The sequence below is a fragment of the Epinephelus fuscoguttatus genome, linkage group LG6 (assembly GCF_011397635.1).
Source record: "Epinephelus fuscoguttatus linkage group LG6, E.fuscoguttatus.final_Chr_v1".
In the NCBI taxonomy this organism is placed as follows: domain Eukaryota; kingdom Metazoa; phylum Chordata; class Actinopteri; order Perciformes; family Serranidae; genus Epinephelus; species Epinephelus fuscoguttatus.
Genome location: NC_064757.1, coordinates 44927139 through 44947830, shown reverse-complemented (window position 1 = coordinate 44947830; position 20692 = coordinate 44927139). Strand labels below are relative to the sequence as shown.

The window sequence follows — 20692 nt, the reverse complement described above, 5'->3', positions numbered from 1 at the left end:
AAAGCCCTACACCTTCAGAAGTGAGACACTGTGAAAGGAGTAAGAATTAATCTTCAACAAGTATATACATCAATAAACACATACAGGACATGTCATTTGATTAAAATCCATCACTACAGTAACAATAAAATAATTAAAGAGGTTGGTTTGACAGTAATAAGTGAGAAGGTCTTCTTCAAAGTTTTCTTTTCATCACAACTATAATTTCTCCATGTACACAATCTAAACTGAAAAAATATACAACAATGTTTCTTTAAAGTTAGTGACAGGTTCAGTGTCTGACTCTTAACTGTCTCAGAGCTGTCACAGCTGCAGGGAATCAACGTTATAAACTGAACAAACAAATACAGTTAAAAAAAAATACTTAAACATGATATGGAAAAAAAAAGATCGTTCATACTCAAGCTGTGCTTGTTCTATCCCAGCAGGACAGGACAGGCAGCGTTGGAGGCGAGGCTCAGTGAATTAGAAGCAGGCTCCACACCATGGAAAATTACTCAGTAGCTGCAGTAGTTAGCCAGCCCCCCTGCAGCTGGCGTGTAGCCACTTAGCATAGCCTTTGCTAGCGGTCCCCCAGTAACCCCCCTGCAGCCGGGGGAAGCGTAGTACCAAGCCGAAGCCCACTGTTCACCACCAGCCTGTTCATGTTTCCAACCCTTTTCCCCCACTCAGCAACACACCCGCTGAGGAGAAAACTCTGATCACTGGCAGCTCTATTCTGAGGAACGTGAAGTTAGCAACACCAGCGGCCATAGTCAAATGTATCCCTGGGGCCAGAGCGGGCGACATTGTGTCATATTTAAAACTGCTTGCTAAAGCTAAACGTAGATTTAGTAAGATCGGTATTCACATTGGCGGCAATGACACCCAGTTACGCCAATCGGAGGTCACTAAAATTGATGTTACCTCGGTGTGTGAATACCCTAAAACTATGTCGGACTCCGAACTTTTCTCTGGACCCCTCCCAAATCTGACCAGTGATGACATGTTTAGCCACATGTCATCATTTAATCGCTGGCTGTCCAGCAAACAATGTGGGTTTCGTTAACCACTGGCAAACTTTCTGGGGAAAACCTGGTCTTATTAGGAGAGACGGCATTCATCCCACTTTGGATGGAGCTGCTCTCATATCCAGAAACTTGGCAAAGTTTATTAGTAATTCAAAACCCTGACAACCCAGAGATGAGATCAGGACTCAGAGTCGCAGTCTTACACGCTTCTCTGAGCTTCTAATGCAGTTACCCACCCATAGTTTTATACAAACGGTGTCTGTCCCCCGACCACCTAAATTATCTAAATCTAAAATTAAACAAAGAGGAGTTGTGCATAACAACCTCATAAAAATTAAAACCTCTTCTGTGACAGAAAGACAAAACAGGAGAATTAAATGTGGACTGTTAAATATCAGGTCTCTATCGTCTAAAGCAGTGTTAGTAAACAAATTAATATCAGATAATCATATTGATTTACTCAGTCTCACTGAAACCTGGCTGTGTCCAGATGAATATGTTAGTCTAAATGAATCCATTCCTCCCAGTCATAATAATAGGCACATTCCTCGAGGCAGTGGCCGAGGAGGGGGAGTTGCAGCCATTTTTAACTCTAGTCTGTTAATCAGCCCTAAACCTAAACTAGATTAGAATTCATTTGAAAGCCTTATTCTTATTCTTATACATCCAACCTGGAATACCTCACAGCCACTTTTATTTGTTATAGTGTACTGTGCTCCTGGCCCGTATTCTGAATTTGTATCTGAATTCTCAGAGTTTTTATCCAGTTTAGTTCTTAAATCAGATAAAGTTATTTCTAAGAAACGAGATCATATTTCTCCTGTTTTAGCTTCTCTGCACTGGCTCCCTGTAAAATCCAGAATTGAATTTAAAATCCTACTGTTAACTTATAAAGCTCTAAATGGTCAAGCTCTGTCATATCTTAGAGAGCTCATAGTGCCATATTATCCCACCAGAACACTGCGCTCTGAGAACGCAGGGTTACTCGTGGTCCCTAAAGTCTCCAAAAGGGAGGGAGGGCTCCTCTCCTGTGGAATCATCTTCCTGTTACGGTCCAGGAGGCAGACACCGTCTCCACATTTAAGACTAGACTTAAGACTTTCCTCTTTGATAAAGCTTATAGTTAGGGCTGGCTCAGGCTTGCCCTGTACCAGCCCCTAGTTAGGCTGACTTAGGCCTAGTCTGCCAGAGGACCCCCCTATAATACACCAGGCACCTTCTCTCCTTCTCTCTCTCTCTCTCTCTCTCTCTCTCTCTCTCCTTTGCTAACACTCATGTCCTGTTACTGCATCTCGCTAACTCGGCTGTACTGCATGTCACAATTGTGATTTGTGATACTGGGCTTTATAAATAAAATTGACTGATTGATTGATTATTGAAACCAAATAACAGCAGAATAAAATCATCTGAACCTGCTCTGCTGTCACATTTACATGAGACAAGTCCTCATGAAGTCCAACAGATTGACGGGTTGTCTTGTGTCAGAAGTGTCTGTATCAGGTCACTCATCTCTCTGTCATGTGTTTTCTGCAGATCCTTCTTCTCCTCCTCGTTTCTCACCTGTTTCATTTCTTGTTCCTGTTTATTCAGTAAGTCAGTGATTATTCCCACATTTTCTCTCCTTTTGGTCACACATTTGACTAAGTCAGAAATTTCACCTTGATGTTTTTTCTTTAGTTGTTCTTCATTGTGAGCTGAAAGAGCCTTTAAGAGGTCATACTGCTGCTCTTTGTCTTTCAGTTGTTCTTCATTGCTGTCTGAAAGAGCCTTTAAGAGGTCATACTGCTGCTCTTTGTCTTTCAGTTGTTCTTCATTGCTGTCTGAACGAGCCTTTAAGAGGTCATACTGCTGCTCTTTGTCTTTCAGTTGTCTCTCATGCTCCTGCTTTAGAGCTGCACATTCCTTCTTGTATTTCTCTTTCAATTCATTGAACTCTTCAGCTTTCTCTCTGGCCTCCTCTTCATGTGTCTTCATCAGATTCTCCATTTTCTTCTTATAGTTCTCCTCCATGTCTTCCTCTTGTTCTCTTCTGAGTCGCTCCTCTTCTTTTCTCTTCTTTTCATATCTCTCTCTCCTGATCGTATTCTTCTCGAAGCCTTCTAAGTCTTCTTTGCTCCTCCTTTTGTCTTTGTTCATCTTCTTCATATCGTTTCTCCCACCATTCTTTTTGTTTTCTCTCCCAGTTCTCTCGTTCTTTCCTCATCACCTCTCTGCTCTCCTCCAGCTTTCTGACAATAGTTTCCTTTGATTCTGACTCTGATCTTTTTTTTTGCTCCAAAGCTTCAAATTTTTGTTCCCACTCCTGTCGTTGAATTTCTTCCTGTCGTTTTCTCTTCCTGTCTTCTTCTTCCCTCATTTCCTGTTCTTTCTTTCTCTCCTCACGTTCCTTGTTGATCCTCTCCTCCTTTTCCTGAAGTACTTTTTCTCTCAGTTTTCTCTCTTTTTCAATTTCTGCTTTCCGTTGTTCTTCAATTTCCTTTCTCTCTTTTTCCTCTTGTTCTCGTCTGAGTCGCTCCTCTTCTTTTCTCTTCTTTTCCAATGTCTCTCTCTCTTGGTCGTATTCGTCTTGAAGTTTTCGAAGTTTTGTTTGCTCCGCTTGTCGTCTCTGTTCATCTTCCTCATATCGTGTCTCCCACCATTCTTTTCGTTTTCTCTCCCAGTCATCTCTTTGTTTCCTCATCTCTTCTCTGCTCTCCTCCAGCTTTCTGTCCTTTGATTCTGACTCTGATCTTATTTTTTGCTCCAAAGCTTCAAATTTTTGTTCCCACTCCTGTTGTTGAATTTCTTCCTGTCGTTTTCTCTTCCTGTCTTCTTCTTCTCTCATTTCCTGTTCTTTCTTTCTCTCCTCACGTTCCTTGTTGATCCTCTCCTCCTTTTCTTGAAGTAGTTTTTCTCTCAGTTTTCTCTCTTTTTCAATTTCTGCTCTCCGTTGTTCTTCGATTTCCTGTCTCTCTTTGTCCTCTTGTTCTCTTCTGAGTCGCTCCTCTTCTTTTCTCTTCTTTTCATATCTCTCTCTCTCCTGATCATATTCTTCTTGAAACTTTTTCAGTCTTGTTTGTTCTTCCTGTCGTCTCTGTTCATCTTCTTCATATCGTTTCTCCCACCATTGTTTTCGTTTTCTCTCCCAGTTCTCTCTTTCTTTTGTCATCTCTTCTCTGCTCTCCTCCAGTTTTCTGTCAGTGGTTTCCTTTAACTTTTCCACTGATCTTATTTGTTGCTCCAAAGCTTCAACTTTTTGTTTCCACTCCTGTTGTTGATTTTCTTCCTGTCGTTTTCTCTTCCTGTCTTCTTCTTCTCTCATTTCCTGTTCTTTCTCTCTCTCCTCACGTTCCTTGTTGATCCTCTCCTCCTTTTCTTTGAGTTGTTTTTCTCTCAGTTTCGCTCCTTTTCAGTTTCTGCTCTCTGTTCTTCCATTCTTATTTTCATCTCTTGCATTTCTTCCTCATATTTTCTTCTCAGCTCCTCCTTCTTCATCTCTTCTTCCTTCTCCTTCAGGATCCTCTGCACTTCTTTCTTTATAGCTGTCTCGGCCTCTTGCAGCATCTCATTAGTGTAGCAGCTGCCTCCATTTGTCTTCACCATGGTGTCAATCTTGGTCATCAGCTCACTGACTTGTTTGTGGTTGTGTTTATCATAGTTATTGAACACATGGCATCTTCCTCCACAGTCAGCAATCAGCTTCTTAAAGGAGTCATCACATTCTTTTCCAATGTATTCCTCAATAGATATCTCATCATGCTCCAGTTTATCTCCTCCGGTTAAAAGAATGATGGTGAACTGTTCAGCATTCTTCCCAAAGCCTTCCTTGATGAGTTTTAATGTCTCCTTCTCCTCTGATGTTAATCTGCCGATTTGTAACACCAACAGGAAGACATGTGGTCCTGGAGCCAGAAGACTGATGCATTTCACCATCTCCTCATTAACCTCTTCATGGGACAAAGTTGTGTCAAACAGACCAGGAGTGCCACAGCAACAGGACGACCGTCCACCTCACCCACTGCTTTCTGACAGTGTTTGGTGACTGATGTTTGGCTTGATTCAGCTTCAAACTCATCTCTTCCTAGGATGGTGTTTCCTGAAGAACTCTTTCCACTGCCAGTCTTCCCTATCAGCACAATCCTGAGACACTCTGGGCTCTGCTCCTCTTCATCACCTGTGAAATAAGAAGACCTGGAGTTACTTTAGAGACATTTTCAAGTTTTTTTTTTTAAATTTTTCTAATGTAAAATGTTAAAATGTTAAAAATATTTTTGATGGTCAATCTTGAACACAGGGCAGAAACCTCGTATCTTCATCTGTATTCTTACATATATCAGTGCTATTGGTCCCCCTTTACATCTGTCTGGGTTTTACAAATATTCATATAATAATACCATATATATTCCCATCTGCATGATTGATTGATTTACCCTGGGAAAATAAAGGCTCACTAGCACTAGCGTGCTAGCTACATTAGCTGTTGCTGATCACTGCCAGCCAGAAACAGATATCTATCCATGGTAAGGAGAGGGAGGTTTTCTACTTTGGAGAAGAGAGAAAATGGCAGAATTACAGTGAATGTGAGGCATTTATTGTATTCGCACTAGGGATGCACCGATCCGATATTAGGATCAGATATCAGCTGCGATATCAACATTATAGCTGGATCAGGTATCTGTAAAAGCAGCCAAGACCGATCATTCCCCTTTAAATCTTTGCAACACTGGCTATGTCATACGCGTGTGCAATATGTCGTGAGAGTTGTGTGCCGGATGCTGGGAGAGTCATGTGCATACCGTGAGAGTTGTGTGCGCATGCCGTGAGAGTTGTGTGCTGCATGCCGTGAGAGTTGTGTGCCACATGCCGCAAGAGTTGTGTGCCATATGCCGCAAGAGTTGTGTGCCGCTTGCCGCAAGAGTTGTGTGCCGCATACCGCAAGAGTTGTGTGCGGGATGCCGTAAGAGTTGTGTGCGGGATACCGCGAGAGTTTTGTTCCGCATGCCGTGAGAGTTGTGTACCACATGACGTGAGAGTTATGTGCTGCATGCTGTGAGAGATTTGTGCTGCATGCTGCGAGAGCTGTGTGCCACATGCCGTGAGAGTTTTGTGCCGCATGCCACAAGAGTTGTGTGCCATATGCCGCGAGAGTTGTGCACCGCATGCCGTGAGAGTTTTGTGCCGTATGCCACAAGAGTTGTGTGCCGCATGCTGTGAGAGTTGTGTACCGCATGCCGTGAGAGTTATGTGCTGCATGCTGTGAGAGATTTGTGCTGCATGCTGCGAGAGCTGTGTGCCACGTGCCGTGAGAGTTTTGTGCCGCATGCCACAAGAGTTGTGTGCCGTATGCTGCGAGAGTTGTGTGCCGCATGCCGTGAGAGTTTTGTGCCGTATGCCACAAGAGTTGTGTGCCGCATGCTGTGACAGTTTTGTGCTGCATTCCGCGAGAGCTGTGTGCTGCACGCTGTGAGAGTTTTGTGCTGCATGCTGTGAGAGTTTTGTGCCGCATGCCGTGAGAGTTTTGTGCCGTATGCCACAAGAGTTGTGTGCCGCATGCTGTGAGAGTTATGTGCCACATGCCGTGAGAGTTTTGTGCCGTATGCCACAAGAGTTGTGTGCCGCATGCCGTGAGAGTTGTGTGCCGCATGCTGCAAGAGTTTTATGCTGCATGTCGCAAGAGTTTTGTTCCGCATGCCGCGAGAGTCGGGTGCCATATGCCGCGAGAGTTGTGTGGCGCGTGCAGTAGTGGATCCTGATCAGGCCTGAGTGAGCGTTTGCTCAGGGCGGCACACACTTGTGTGTGTCCAGTGCTGTGCTGCGCTGCTGTGCAAGCAGTGTGTTACACACTGTCCATAACAATAACTTTGTCAGGTAACAAACTACGTCGGAGTCGGGTTGGGTTCTGACAGGAAAATGCATCCCGAGTTGCGCAGCGTGCTCACCTGTAAGTGTGTGCACGTGTCTAATAGAATGGTTGGGGAAACGCTGTTTGTGGTTCTCATTTCACAGGCCAAATAATAAAATCTTGTAATTGTTGCCTAATGTTTTTTTAGTGGGGTGTTGCCCAGGGCGCCATTTAGGCTAGAACCGCTACTGGCCGCATGCCGCGAGAGTTGATTAGAGAGTGGCAAACACAAGCAACAGTGAGCGAACAAAAGGGTCTGCTATATCGAGGTATTTCACCCGTAGCATGCCAGCTAGCTCGACAGCGGTTTGCAATGTCTTGTGTTCATGTGTAAACCCCCTCTGGCAGTGCAATAGACTGCAGACTGAATCAAAGAAGAGGAGCTGCACATCAGAGGACTGTGTTGCTCTGTGCTGGCTTAAAGAAGAAACACAAAGATGGACAGTGGGATAGATGAGTTTTTGGCTCAGAATGCATGCATCGTTTGATGCAACTCGTCCTGTTTTGTTATAACTGTTATATTCTCTTTTTATAGAAAAAAATCAAACTGCAAAAATCAAATAGAATCTATCTTTAATAGATAAACCTCAGAAATAAGTCATTAAACCAACAATTTCCTCTCCATCTCTGCCTTTCTAGTGTACTACTATTTGTTTTAATATTTGGTTACTGTGTGTATGTTGTTTCTATGTTTGCCCAATTGAGTTTCAGCTGCAACATTTGTATTTCTTTCTAAGAAGATTGTATTTACCTGAATCTAAATGCTGATGTATAAGCTATTGCAGCTTTTGCACAACTGTTTACTTTTGTAACAAATGGTTCATTGCATTAAGTTGTTTAATCTTGTTGTATTTTGTCTCAGGAAAGAAAGGTGGAGTCACACCTGATGCCTTTAGTGTGTTCGTCTTGTTAAGGTTTGTAGCTTCTTAAATCAACAATATCGGATCGGTATCAGGTATCAACCGATACGTAAGATATCATCATCGGATCTGAAAAAGTCAGATCGGTGCATCCCTAATTAGCACCCCCTCCAAAAGGCACAAGATTGCTGTATGTTGTAAGATTGTAATGTTGAGATGGGATGTGTTTAAATTACTTACAAGTGACTGTGCTCTTTGTCTTCAGTTCATTCAGCTCATCTTGCAATGTGGTGATGTGTTTCTGTTGTTGGAGGATTGTATCCATCTTGCCATGTGCAAAGATGCCTGTTGTATAACAGTGTGGTTTATCCTCGTAGGCTCTCATCTTTTCCACCGCATCCAACAGCTCTGGGATCTGCTGCTGGTCCTTGATGTTGAGAACAACATATCTTCCTCCACAGCTCTGACAGAGCTCCTGGATGTCTCTGTTCTCCTTTATAAAGTTAACAACAGCTGGAGCTGTAGGATCTGACTCCACAGTGAACAGGATCAAGGTGAAGTCATTGACTCGAGAGCTGAATGTGTTCCTGATGGTCTCTAACTCTCCCTTGTCTTCATCAGTGAGGGGACCCACAGGTAGGACCAGGATGAAGGCATGGACGCCCTCAGGATCACAGAGGGAGATACACCTGAATGATTCCTCCAGCACTGCCTCCTGAGGTTTTCCATACAAGGCAGGCAGCTCCACCAGGGAAACCCAACGTCCACACACCTCTCCCTGATGTTTAACACACTCTGATGAGCTGGAGACTGAATGAAGCTCTGTATGACCTAAAATGGCCTTGGCTGCTGAAGTCTTCCCTGCTCCTCTCCTCCCACACAGGACCAGGTTTAAAGCTGCTCTGATGTGTTCAGACTTTGGTCTGATGGGCTCTTCAGTGAAGGTGAGGAAGGCTTCTTTGTTTTCACTCACAATGTTCTCAATCTTCTTCATTAACAGTCTGTGGTCATCTTCCAACATGTTGTAGTGTCTCCCTCCACAGTCTTTAAGGAGCTGACTGAGAGGAAGGCTTGCTTTACTCCCCTCATGTGTGCTGATGACCATCGAGTGTTTGAAGGCATCTTGATCAAACAGACTCAGGATGAACTTCAGTGTTTGTCTGTTCTCCTCAGTGAACTCAGAAGGTTTCACTAACAGCAGCAGAACATTTGGTCCAGGATGACAAAGACTGAAGCACCTCCTCATCTCTTCTTTCACTGCTTCCTCAGATAGACTGAAGATGTCTGGAGTTTTCACTGCTGTTAGAAAGTTTCCTCTCCACTCTCCACAGGCGGCCACACACAGTTTGTCATGTTTTGGAGAATGAAAACTTTGATTGTTTAGGATGGAGTTACCAAGCATTGCCATTTTTTCCTTACTTTTCCCCACCAGTAAAATCCTGGGTGCAGACACTGCAATAAGACAGAGAGAGGAGAGAGGACAAATAGAGAGGGAATTAAGACAGTTTAGAGTTGGTGGCAACAGAGGAGTGGACCCAAATTTAGATATTAGGAAAAAGTTTGATGTAAAATTGTCTGGACTTCTTTTTTAGCCCCCTGGCATAGACTTTTCCTGGAAGACGATGTCTCATAATTGAAGGTTTGCAATCAATAATTAAACTTGCAGTCCCCTTTCTTAAGATGAGAACCACCACTGTAGTATGCCTGTACACATGCACTGCCTGCACCCTAAACATGACACTGTGGGTGTGTGAATTAAGACAATCCAACATCGTCCACTCCTGGCACCTTGCCACTGTGGAACTTTTTAACTACTCCAGTTAATGTCACTTCTGAAATCACATAAGCCACAGTCCCTGTAGCCTCCTGATAAATATCTCCTGCCTCAGGAGCTTCCTGAGTTCACTGAACCTGAGAGCCCTCCATTTTTAACTTGACTGCCCTCATTGCTGGCATCTCCCAGCAGGTTCCTTGGTTGCTATCTAGACACGCACAAATGGCCTTCAGGCAACAAGTACTTTGTCAGCACAAGTACAGCACTGAAGATGGTCCACTCTGGTTCCATGTCCCCAGCGTGCATAAATCTACCTCACTACCTGATCAAACTTAACACCAAGTGATGATCAGTTGAAAGCTCAGCTGCTCTGTGTTTGACAAAGTCAATCATAGGGCTTTTGGCTGAAGGTCTTCTTGTATCAGATACAGCTGAACACTGAACCGCCATATGATTTAGAATAGTGTTCATTACCAACAGTCAATAAGTAGTACAAAGTTCAATAGCAAAGCATCATTGAAGCTCTAATCGGGAAGGCCGTTCCCCTCATTCACCCCTCTGGGTTTTTCAGCCATTACCCACCTGGGGCATTAACGTTCCTGAGCAGAAATACAAAGTCGCCTCGGGGGGTACCCTGTCTAGGACTCATACCAGCAGTGGTTGAATTGAGGGGGGATGTCATCCCCTTTGTTAGAAAATTGCCCAAAAAGCATCCCCCTTTTTAATCTAGAATCTGTGTGCAGGCACGGATGTAACTTGAGGGGAGGACACAGGGGACATGTCCCCCGCACTTCCCGTATCTGTGCCCTCTGTCCCCCGCACTTTTTACAGCTGTTATCACCATTCAATTCATTTTTAACATGTGGTAACGCATTTTTCTGAGCCGTCTTTACACGCACCATGAGTAGGCAGCACCAGGCAGCATGCACACGCTGTCATGTTGTGATCAGAATCAATCGCACACAGACAGAAGTCTGCTGCTGAGTGTTAACTATGAACATTAAACCCGCCAGCAAGAAGCAAAACACCTCGCACAGTTAGTTCCGAACAAACCGTGTAAGTTGATTACTGCTTTTTCATGTAGATAATGTTAGTTAAATGATGACTAATTACTAGAAGCCAATAAGTTAAGCTAGTTATCAAGGATACTAATGTTATTGTTACCTATATTGAATTGCTTGCTAGCTAGTTTCATGCTAGGAATAAACCCACTCGTCCTTAATAAGAACTTGTGCTTACTATTGCTTTGCACATATTTTTTTTAATTTTTATTGCCGCAATAGAAAGAGCAGGGTCAGGTGTGGACCAGAGGCCAGCAAGGATGATCATGCAGGGTCTTCACAGGTGAGAAGAGATTATGACTGGCTGACAGAAAATATCTATAGCATAAAAGTGACTTTGCGGTTAATTTCCACAGCAATTTCACTACTACTATTGCTAATTCTATTTCTAAATTTTGCTTTGCACATTTATTATCTATATTATTGCAATAGATAGACAAGGGACAGGGAGAAACCAGGCAGGTATCAGGACAGGGACCTGACAGCAGCACCAATTATCAGCCCAAGGCTTCACAGGTAAGGAGAAATTATAACTGGCTAAGGAAATGTCTACAGGATAAGAGTGACTCTAAGATTAATTTTCACAGCTATTTCAGAACTACTTTTATTTATACTCTAAAATGTTTTTTTTGTCTGTATTGCAATAGCAATACTACTGCATTATTTGTGTTTTTAAAGGCAGCAGGTATAGGTCATGCCATTTTTCTTTTCTTGATTAATTTGCACATCTGTGCTGTCATGTTTGATGATGTGTGCACGCAAAAAAAATCAAAGCTACATTGCATCCCCCTTGTTAAAAATTAACAATTCGACCACAGCATACCAGAGACTCTAATTTACACATGTGAGGGCTTATGATTATCACTCCACCTCTGCAACACCTCTCATCCTGGGCAACTGTGGAAAGGCAGGAGAATAGGGACGAGGAGGCTGTTTCCCCCGTTTTGGAGAGCCAAGCCCATTTCTGTTGTTCATGCTAGCTAGCCTGAAGGATCAGAGCATTTTTGGAACAAATCAACATCTCAAGACCGCCATTGCAAACAAAATCTTCTCCATCAATGATTAAATACACTTCACTTAGTGTGTTCAATACTTTTCCCCTGTATTATTCAACTTTATTGCACTTCTTATGGACTGAAATGTCACTTTTAGTATTTATAGTTTAATTGGGTTGATACCAACATCTAAATGTGTGTAAATGAAAGAAATGTTGATGCGTTGAATACTTATTTCCACCACTGTCATTATGAATATTAGATTTCATTTTTGCCAATAGATCTAAATCCTACTCCCTTTAAAAAATAACTAATTCATTGTTAACAAGTAACCAGCCTACAGTATGGAGGAATTTACTGATAAACAGCTGCTAGTTCAGCCCCGGGTCTGTTGTCACAGTAGCTGCAGGGTTCATACACCCTTTCACTTTAGACAAAATCCCCTAATTCTAGACACTTAAGTAAACTTCAGCAATCCAGCTAAGAAGTCAAAATGCAATTAACAGAACCTCGAGTTACCAGGAGTCTTATTTCTATTTTGAATGAGACTGGCTGCAGCCCCCCACCTAATTAAGCTGTGCTGCGATTAGTGACTGTAATGTGATTATTTACTTGTGAATTGTAAAACTGTACACCAGGGTTCTCAACCTTTTGTAACTTAAGGCCCACTCCTGATTGTTAAGAAATATCCGAGGACCACCTTCCCACATAGATGATGAAAAGAAAAAAAAACACTACATGACCGAAAGGAGAAAAATAAATGTGGCTGTAAATATGTGTAATGCCACTGTCACTTTTTTTTATTTTTTACACTGGTAGCTTGTGTTTTCTCCTGGCGATGAAGTGTGTGATGTAGGTCTAGATTTAATCCCTGCTATAAGATGAAACCATAAATATTAACTACAGCATATCAACTTCCTATTAGATCTGTATAAATAAATAATAAATATTAACTAAGGTACTCACAGTTGGTGAAATCCTTTGTTGCTGAATACAGGGTGCTTGACATATATATTATTACTTGTATTATGTACTATATAAGATATTTTTGCCCCATAAAGAAGACAACACCATCAGCTGAAACAACCCTTAACTTAATATGCAAACTTGATCATGGATCAGTTGTATTCATAAAATGATAAAAGTTACTCCTGCACTCTGTGGTACCTTGAGCAGGATCCAAGTTGAAATGATCTCCTTCCCCTTGTTCCGAGCTCTGATGACCACCAGGTAATTCAGATGCTGCATCTTTGAAAACATCACAGCTCACATGCTCTCCATTGTTCTCCTTTACCATTTCGTCCAGGAGTGTTAGCAACTGCTGACGTCCAAGGTTTTGGTGCCACAACAAACTGGATCTACATTTTTTGATCATGTCGCCTAACAGTGGATTTTGCAAATATTTTTCCATGAAACCTGAACTCTCCTCTCTGGGTGTTGATATCAGTATCAATGAATGATCAAATGATTGATCACTGAAGAGTTTCAGGACTCTGCAGAGTCTCAGTTTGTGTTCCTCAGTGAAGTCTTCAGGCTGTAGACCCAGCAGGAACACATGAGGTCCAGGATCAGAGAGTCTCACACAGTCTTCTACATGTTCTGACAGTTTGTCTTCAGAGATGTTGAGATGCAGCAGATCTGGAGTGTTGATCAGAACTATTTCTTTGTCCTTTATCTGTCCTCTTTCTGTCAGACAGCAGTCTGGTTCTTCCTCAGTGTTGAACTTAGTCTCTCCCAGTATGATGTTCCCCACTGAACTCCTCTGAGACCAGCTGTTCCCCAGCAGAACAACCCTCAGCTCAGACACTGGAAAGAAAAACACTGTATTAGAAAAACCCTCTTGGTGTAGACATCTACCAACATGAATTACAATAAAATTGGGTTTACAACCAGTGAGGAAGTCACAAACTTTTCTTAGGAGGACTTCATCATCTTGAAAACAATCACAAATGAACTTGCAAATATTACAATAAAATTAAATGTGAGTATGTACTCACCAACTACAAACGATGTCATTTTAGATATACTATACATTCTGACTCAGTTTAACTCACTATCAGGTGGCAGCCATTCATAGCTGCTGCTCCGCTTCAATGGTTTCAGATCTTCTGTCACTGTAAGGATGCAGAAAACTGATTTAAGAGGGCACTTGCTGTTGACGTTTGTGTATTCATATGTTATGTGACTGTGTTGTCACTTGCTCAAGTTAAAACTATATAAATAAAGCTTCTGCCTTTGATCCAGACAAAAACAGTCTCCAGACAAAACTCAGATCAGGACTGAAGAACAACATGGTGCATCTCTGAGAAACATTTGAGTATTTTCTTCCAGAATTCAGACACCTTAATGCATGATTACACTAGGTAGGAGATTCAATCAAGTATTTAATCAGAAACAGCTTTAATGGTCAAGTATGTGTGCACATGAATGGGATCTGACTCCATTTGTTTTGTTGCTCTCATTGTACATATGCAGAAACAGACAAAGCTAAACACGCTAAACAAATGTTTGAGTTCTACATACAGGTAAAGCTATCTATCTATCTATCTATCTATCTATGACATTGAAATCACTACTGAAACCTCTACTGGAAACCAAAAAAAATATCACGGGATGCATACGACCATTTAATACCCACAGCTAACGCCACCCCCCAGATATATATGGAACACCAAAAATACACAAGAAAGACACCCCACTGCGCCCCATTGTTGACAGCATCGGATCAGTCATATACAACCTCTCAAAAGCTCTGGTTGAAATAACCAAACCCCTCCTCGGTACAACAGAACACCATTGCAAGAACTCGAAACAACTGGCACAAGAACTCAACAATATAACAGTAGAAAAAGACAAAATCCTCATTTCACACGACGTTGTGTCACTATTCACAAAAACCCCGTTAACGTCACTCCACACATTGTACAAGAACGCCTCAAGGAAGATAGGACCCTCAAAAAACGCACAAATCCAACAGTTGAAGACATCTACGCACTTTTACACTTCGTTGCAAAATCCACCTATTTTCAGTTCAAAGGCAGAATTTACAGACAGAAAGAAGGCTTTGCAATGGGAGATCCACTATCCGCAATAATGAGCAGTTTTTCATGGAGGACCTGGAAACCAAAGCCATCCATACAGCACCCACACACTGTAAACCCACACTCTGGAAAAGATACGTTGATGACATCCTGGAACAAATAAAAGCTCACAGATCATCTGAACACCATGGACAACACCGGCAACATACACTTCACACATGAAGAGGAAATAAACCAGACCGTATCATTTCTGGACATGAACATTCACCACAGAGAAGACGGCAGCATTAAAATCACAGTTTACTTGTGATTTGCTGCTGTTGTGCACACCCTCCATCTATCATTCATTTGCTAGTCTTTGCAGATTCATCAGCCTGTCAGTCTCAGTGGGGATTTCTCTTGCTGCTGCTGCTCAGGGCAGACACCATGTAGAGTCTAAGCACCAAAGTTAAATCATCACATTTGTTGTAACCTGTATTAAACAACTGTCTTTACTTCATTTACCTCTGTCTCTCCTGGTTAAACATGAATTTGCCACGATATTTACAAGCCAATCACATATTGTCTTCAAACTTTAAATCTAAGTCTCCTCTCCGCTACTGTCAGTTGTCATTTCCAAACATACAACCCTCCTCAACCCAGTTCATCTCCAGTTCTCATCATTCCAGCACACAGGGTTCCTTCCCTCAGAAGTCCTGCTTCACATCACATCCATCCAGATTTTCAGGCTTTTCCCTGCAACCCATCCTCCACCACTACTTGTGTCTAAACTCCATCTAAGGGACACTCCTGTCTACTCACTGAATCTCTACCCCCTAAAATTTTGATGACATGGCAATGGAGTCACCAAAGACTCATATTTCCACCATCTGTGCACGAGGTCAATATTTGATTTCAAATTTAGATTAAGCCTCTCCCGATTAAAATAAAGTGTGACTGAACTCACCTGTTTCTGAAGTTGCCATAATGTCTCTGATGTCACTCTGCTGGAAACATCAGAGACTGACTCAACTGGAAACCAACTGCTGGGTTTAGAAACCTAAAAAGAAGAACATTAAATGTTTAGCTTTCTTGTTTGTTAAATTGTCTTATTTGATCTGCTGTTGGCCCGTGTAAACATCCCAACACACACACACACACACACACACACACACACACACACACACACAAAGCTTCACAAAAATAATCATAATACTGATGATTAGAAATTTGCCAAGACAACCTCAACAATCTATCTCGCACTAATTCAGGCATATTTTAAAGGATCAGTACGACACCGTTTAGGACTCTCTTATTCAGATGACTCTGATACAAAAGTTAAGGGAGGAAGTTGTACGCTTTTCTTTCACCTGTTAAAATGACAAACGTCGTCAACAGCATGTTATGAACTTGAGGGAAACCCAGGTGCAGGATACAGGATGGGGATGCTGAAAAGGCTTATTGTCACAAGAAATGAGAATGATCATGATCTGGGGTCCGGGGCCTGTGGAATGGAGTGGAGGAGGCTGAGATGAAGATGGTGTGGTGTGCAGGTGCAACTAGACGGTAGGAGAGGGATGATCCTGAACACGGGAAAAACACATAAGGAATAAAGTTAGGAAGAATGTCTTAGTTGACGTTATCTACCACTCAGCTGAACAACGATCTGGCAGAGAGTGGTTAAAGAGCTGGAGGACAACTATTGCATGGTAATGAGAAGATGGCAGGTAGGTGAATATGGTGAGCAGAGGCAGGAACCAGGGAAACCAGGAAGGGAGACCACGCCCACGCAACAACACACAGATTAAAAAAACAAACAAAAAAAAAAACCTTCCAACACTAGAATTAAGATAAAAATATTCACACAAAACACTAATGGTCAGTGATAAGTAGTGTTTAACTTTTGATTGAACACTAAATTATAACCTTCAGCGCACACTACAGCACAATCAAACCGATGCGCAACTCAGAGCATCAGAAGTGTCTCTGACACCAGACTCAGAGTGGACCGGTGGAACTGGAAAATGCACATTAGGCCTACTAGTTACTACTTACGTTTTTCAAGTGATTTCCCAAATTTGTTGTTGAGTTGTGATATGCCAATTGCTTTTGGCAAATCTGGCACTCTGCTTTCTGGGAGTTGTCGGGGCATATTTTAAAGTGAAACCACACATCTGATGACTTCCTGGACATGTCTGCAGCTCTGAGTGCGCTCGTTGTCAGTATCGGACTGGTGGAGGTTAGTGTTGCGTTTAAAGGTATAATATGTAGTTTTTCCACATAAAAATGTCTAAAAACAACTAAACCAATATTATATATTTTGTTTAGTTGTGTACTTTGATTATCAGAAATGTTTCCCACAATTTTTCAAACCCAGATAAATATGAAATATTAATAAAAGTTACGGACCGTGTCATTAGGTCGCATGTCAATGTAACTCGTAACTCCAGTTACCATAGCCATTAAATGAAGGAGAAAAAGAAGAAGCAGACTGGATGAGACGTCAGAGAATGAATGTTACTGTTGCTAGGCTAAGCTAACTCGTCATGGATCATGATTATGCATTGACGGTTGCTGCACCTTCTGACACCGAAGCTGTCCCGGTAAACAAGCCGGTAAAACGGAAACGTACGGGTCAACCAAGCGATCCCAGAAGAATTTGGGATAAGAAGAGAGCTAAATCAAGGATAAATATTGGTGTGGCCTTTCCGAGATGGAGAGAGCTTCGTGAAAATCTAGGACTACAATTCGAGGCCGACCTCGCGTGTGTTCTACTAGACAGGTAAGCAAACATCTGGCTGATGTTATTGAAATATTAATCGTTTCCACCAGTGTATTGCAAGCACTGCTGCCCGCCGGGGCACCAGCGCTCCGGCCAGCAGCCTCCGCTGTGGAGCGGAGGCTGGCTAACCACAACATCTAACGATAGGTTTCTATAATGCTGAGCTGATGCCGGTAAATAAACTGCATTTATAAAAGAGGGAGAGGAATAGCTAAACATAAGACGCACTGAGCAAGAGAGAGCAGCAGAGAGGGAGAAGCCATCGCTAACTGTAAAGCTAAGTAACTAGCATTTTGCTCAAATAACTAGCAGACTGCTAACCGCTCAGCTAAAGTAAGTAGCTTGCTCTGCCAAAAAAACCTGCCACTGTCGGTTTCGGTTTCACAGAGTGAGGAATGTCAGATCTGTATCTGTTATATGACTACAACTCCCATGATCCCACACTACTTTGAGACGTCATCCAACTCCGTCTGCTGTTATCGTTTTGGTTTGAGACCCCTAGCAACAGAAAATTATATATTGCACATTTAAGCCCCCCCCCCCCAAAAAATGGAAAAAAAGCGCCAAAGCTTCGAATTTTTTTTTTCCACAATCAAATCGCGTGCCATCGAATGAGGCGTCGAATTTTTTGGGTCAGCCCTAACTACTATAAGCATTGCTGTCCCCCATGTTGTTGTCTATTTGCACATACTATATTCACTTTGCACTAAATATGTTCACTTTTTATCCACTGCTCATCATTACTATTATTATTATTATTATTATTTATTGCTGTTTCTTGTATTTTTTTGTACTTTTTTTTGCACGCCTAGTTTTTTAACTCTTTAAATATTGAAATCTTTAATCTGACTCTTTCCCCTTGACTGCTGTAACACTGGAATTTCTCAATCGAGGGATCAATAAAGGTGTATCTCATCTTATTTTATATACACACACACACACACGTATATACAGCTGCTGCCGTCATCACAAATGGACGTCGCTTCACATCACACTTCAGAGGAAAATTTGTTTAATTTTCTTTAGTTCAGGGGCTGCAGCCCAATTTGACCTCAAGTGCTCTGGACCAGTAAAATCACTACATAATACCCTATATATAAACACCTTTAGAAGATTATTCTGAAAATGTTCATCCATTTACAAAATAAATGATGATCAGCCTGCGATATCCTCCGAAAGATACATTCAACAGTATGTCTCAGTTTTTTCACATTCAGTCAGTCCACTACTCACTTTCATTACATGTGATTTTTTCCATAACTTCCCACTAGCTGTTGAAGATGCAGGTTATGTCACTCCTGCCTTGCAAACTATCTACAGTCTGAAGTTTTGTCAGTGCCTCAGGCACGGTTCCTCTTATATTGTCTTATAGGATTAAAGTCTGATACTGATTATTTTGTACTGAAGCTGCTGGTTGACAATATTTAGCTCAATGTCCAATATATTTAAATCTGACCACAGGAAATATTGATTGTTATTTCAGAGAGCTGTATTCTGGTCAACAGGCAGCATTTTACATGAAGTATGTTCTCACTGTTGAAATCCCTCCTGACACCTCTTAGCCTTTACATGTGCATCAACATCTAGTGGGCCGGATTGGACCCTTTGGCGGCCCGTTCTGGCCCTCGGGCCGCATGTTTGACAGCCCTCCGCTACAGGCATGTTTCCTTGTTTCTTCTCTCCCCCGTGTCTTACAGAGGCGAAGAAGAGACGCGATTGCGACATCAGTTATTAGGATGAACCCCAGGCCTGCACGAACACGTCAGATCACTGACTCCTCCTCTCTTAGATCTGAAATGGCGTCTCAGCAATTCACTTGCGCCTTATGTTGACACAAGCATCTGTCGCAGTCGTCTCATTTCAGATAATTCAAGAGTTTATACACCGGCTGAAAACATTCAGTTCAGACCGAGACACAGAAAATCAGTTCTAACTCGGTGACGTGTCTGCTCACAACCGACGTACAAAAACGTTATAGAGGAAAGTGTTCATGCTGTAAACCTACACTGCTCTGTTATAAACTCCACACCAACACTATCGACTTACTTTAATTACTCTGATAGTTTTCTTTATCCAGTTATAGTCGAGTTCACTCACCTGCTGCAATTCCTGCCCATACAGTCTATGTTCCTGCCGCGACACAAGCAGCTCTGAAAGCGAAAGTAAAAAACGGTCACGTGGGAGGATGAAAAAACCCAAAAAACAGTTTCCCAGCAGCCACAAAATATTTATTACAAACTGGTATAATGCCATTTATAACTTTACACATGTATTTCTGATATTTAGTATTAACTGTTAATTAGAATACATGTCTTTAAATATGTAGTTTTATATTTATAAATTGTATGTCGCAACAAGATGCTCAACATCGGTGTAAATATTTAATCGCACATATTGTCGTTGATGTAATTCAGAACAGGCCTGATGACGATTACAATATAAATATTCTGTGGTAAACTGTGGTGTGGCTGGAATATTAAACATCATCATGCAATATTAAGTTTACTGTAAACCACCTTTAAGCTGTTCAGTGTTCACATGTCAAAGCCATTCATAAAAGTAAATGAATGAGAGTTAAATAAATACACCAGAAGAAGAAACGTCATGTCAGTAGTTAGTGTTAGAGCGCCACCTGCTGGACAAACCAGTGAGGACACACAGAGGATCTGTCTTCTATCGAACCATTCATGAGCTGATGGTGACTGTGGTTATACAGGGGGTGGACAATAACAGGAACACTGTCACTCTAATGCAGATGATGACAGTGTGCAACATGTTGGAGCTTCATGAGACTCATCATGTTATTATTTTGTGACGCTGTCAGAGGTGTTGATTCAGCTCAGTGCTCTTTTTGGAGGCTGGAGTTTGTTGTTGTGTTCAGAGTCTTTCAGTCAATGTTGCTGAGGACCTGCTGTGATCTTTGCTGACAGGTTTCCTGTGTTTGGACCAACATGTGGACTCATGTTTAGTCTGTTCCTCTCACATCCTCTCACTGTGTCTCACACTGATGCAGAAGCTCTTCAGACAGCAGCTCTCTGACACTGTGCTGCTTTCCTACAGCAGCACTAACTTCATCCTCCACAAAGACCAGAAGGTTGAATCAACACGTCTCACAAACTGTTTCAACACAGACCAAACATTATAACCTTCATGATGGATGGTTTATTGCATAGGCTGCATTGGTTTTAGTGTACCTAATAAACTGGAAACTAAATGTATATTGTGCATGTGTAGAAAGTTTAGCAAATGTTTAAACTGGAAATGATTTCTCAGGTGTTTTCACTGTGAGTTTAGCTCTTCACTGAGCAG

The 20692-nt window shown here is 42.0% G+C and overlaps 1 protein-coding gene across 1 annotated transcript in view; it reads right to left on the bottom strand.

Annotated features, from left to right (window-relative positions):
- LOC125889695 (uncharacterized) overlaps window positions 1-19554 on the bottom strand; it is a 143759-nt gene extending 124205 nt beyond the window's left edge. Inside the window, exons 1-3 of the mRNA XM_049577738.1 lie at window positions 19481-19554; window positions 15569-15661; window positions 13636-13695 (exon numbers count right to left, since the gene is read on the bottom strand). Of these exons, the coding sequence (XP_049433695.1) occupies window positions 13636-13695; window positions 15569-15587 (79 nt within the window). The 5' untranslated portion in view covers window positions 15588-15661; window positions 19481-19554. The remainder of the gene's footprint in view (window positions 1-13635; window positions 13696-15568; window positions 15662-19480) is intronic.
- Window positions 19555-20692: the final 1138 nt, after the last annotated feature.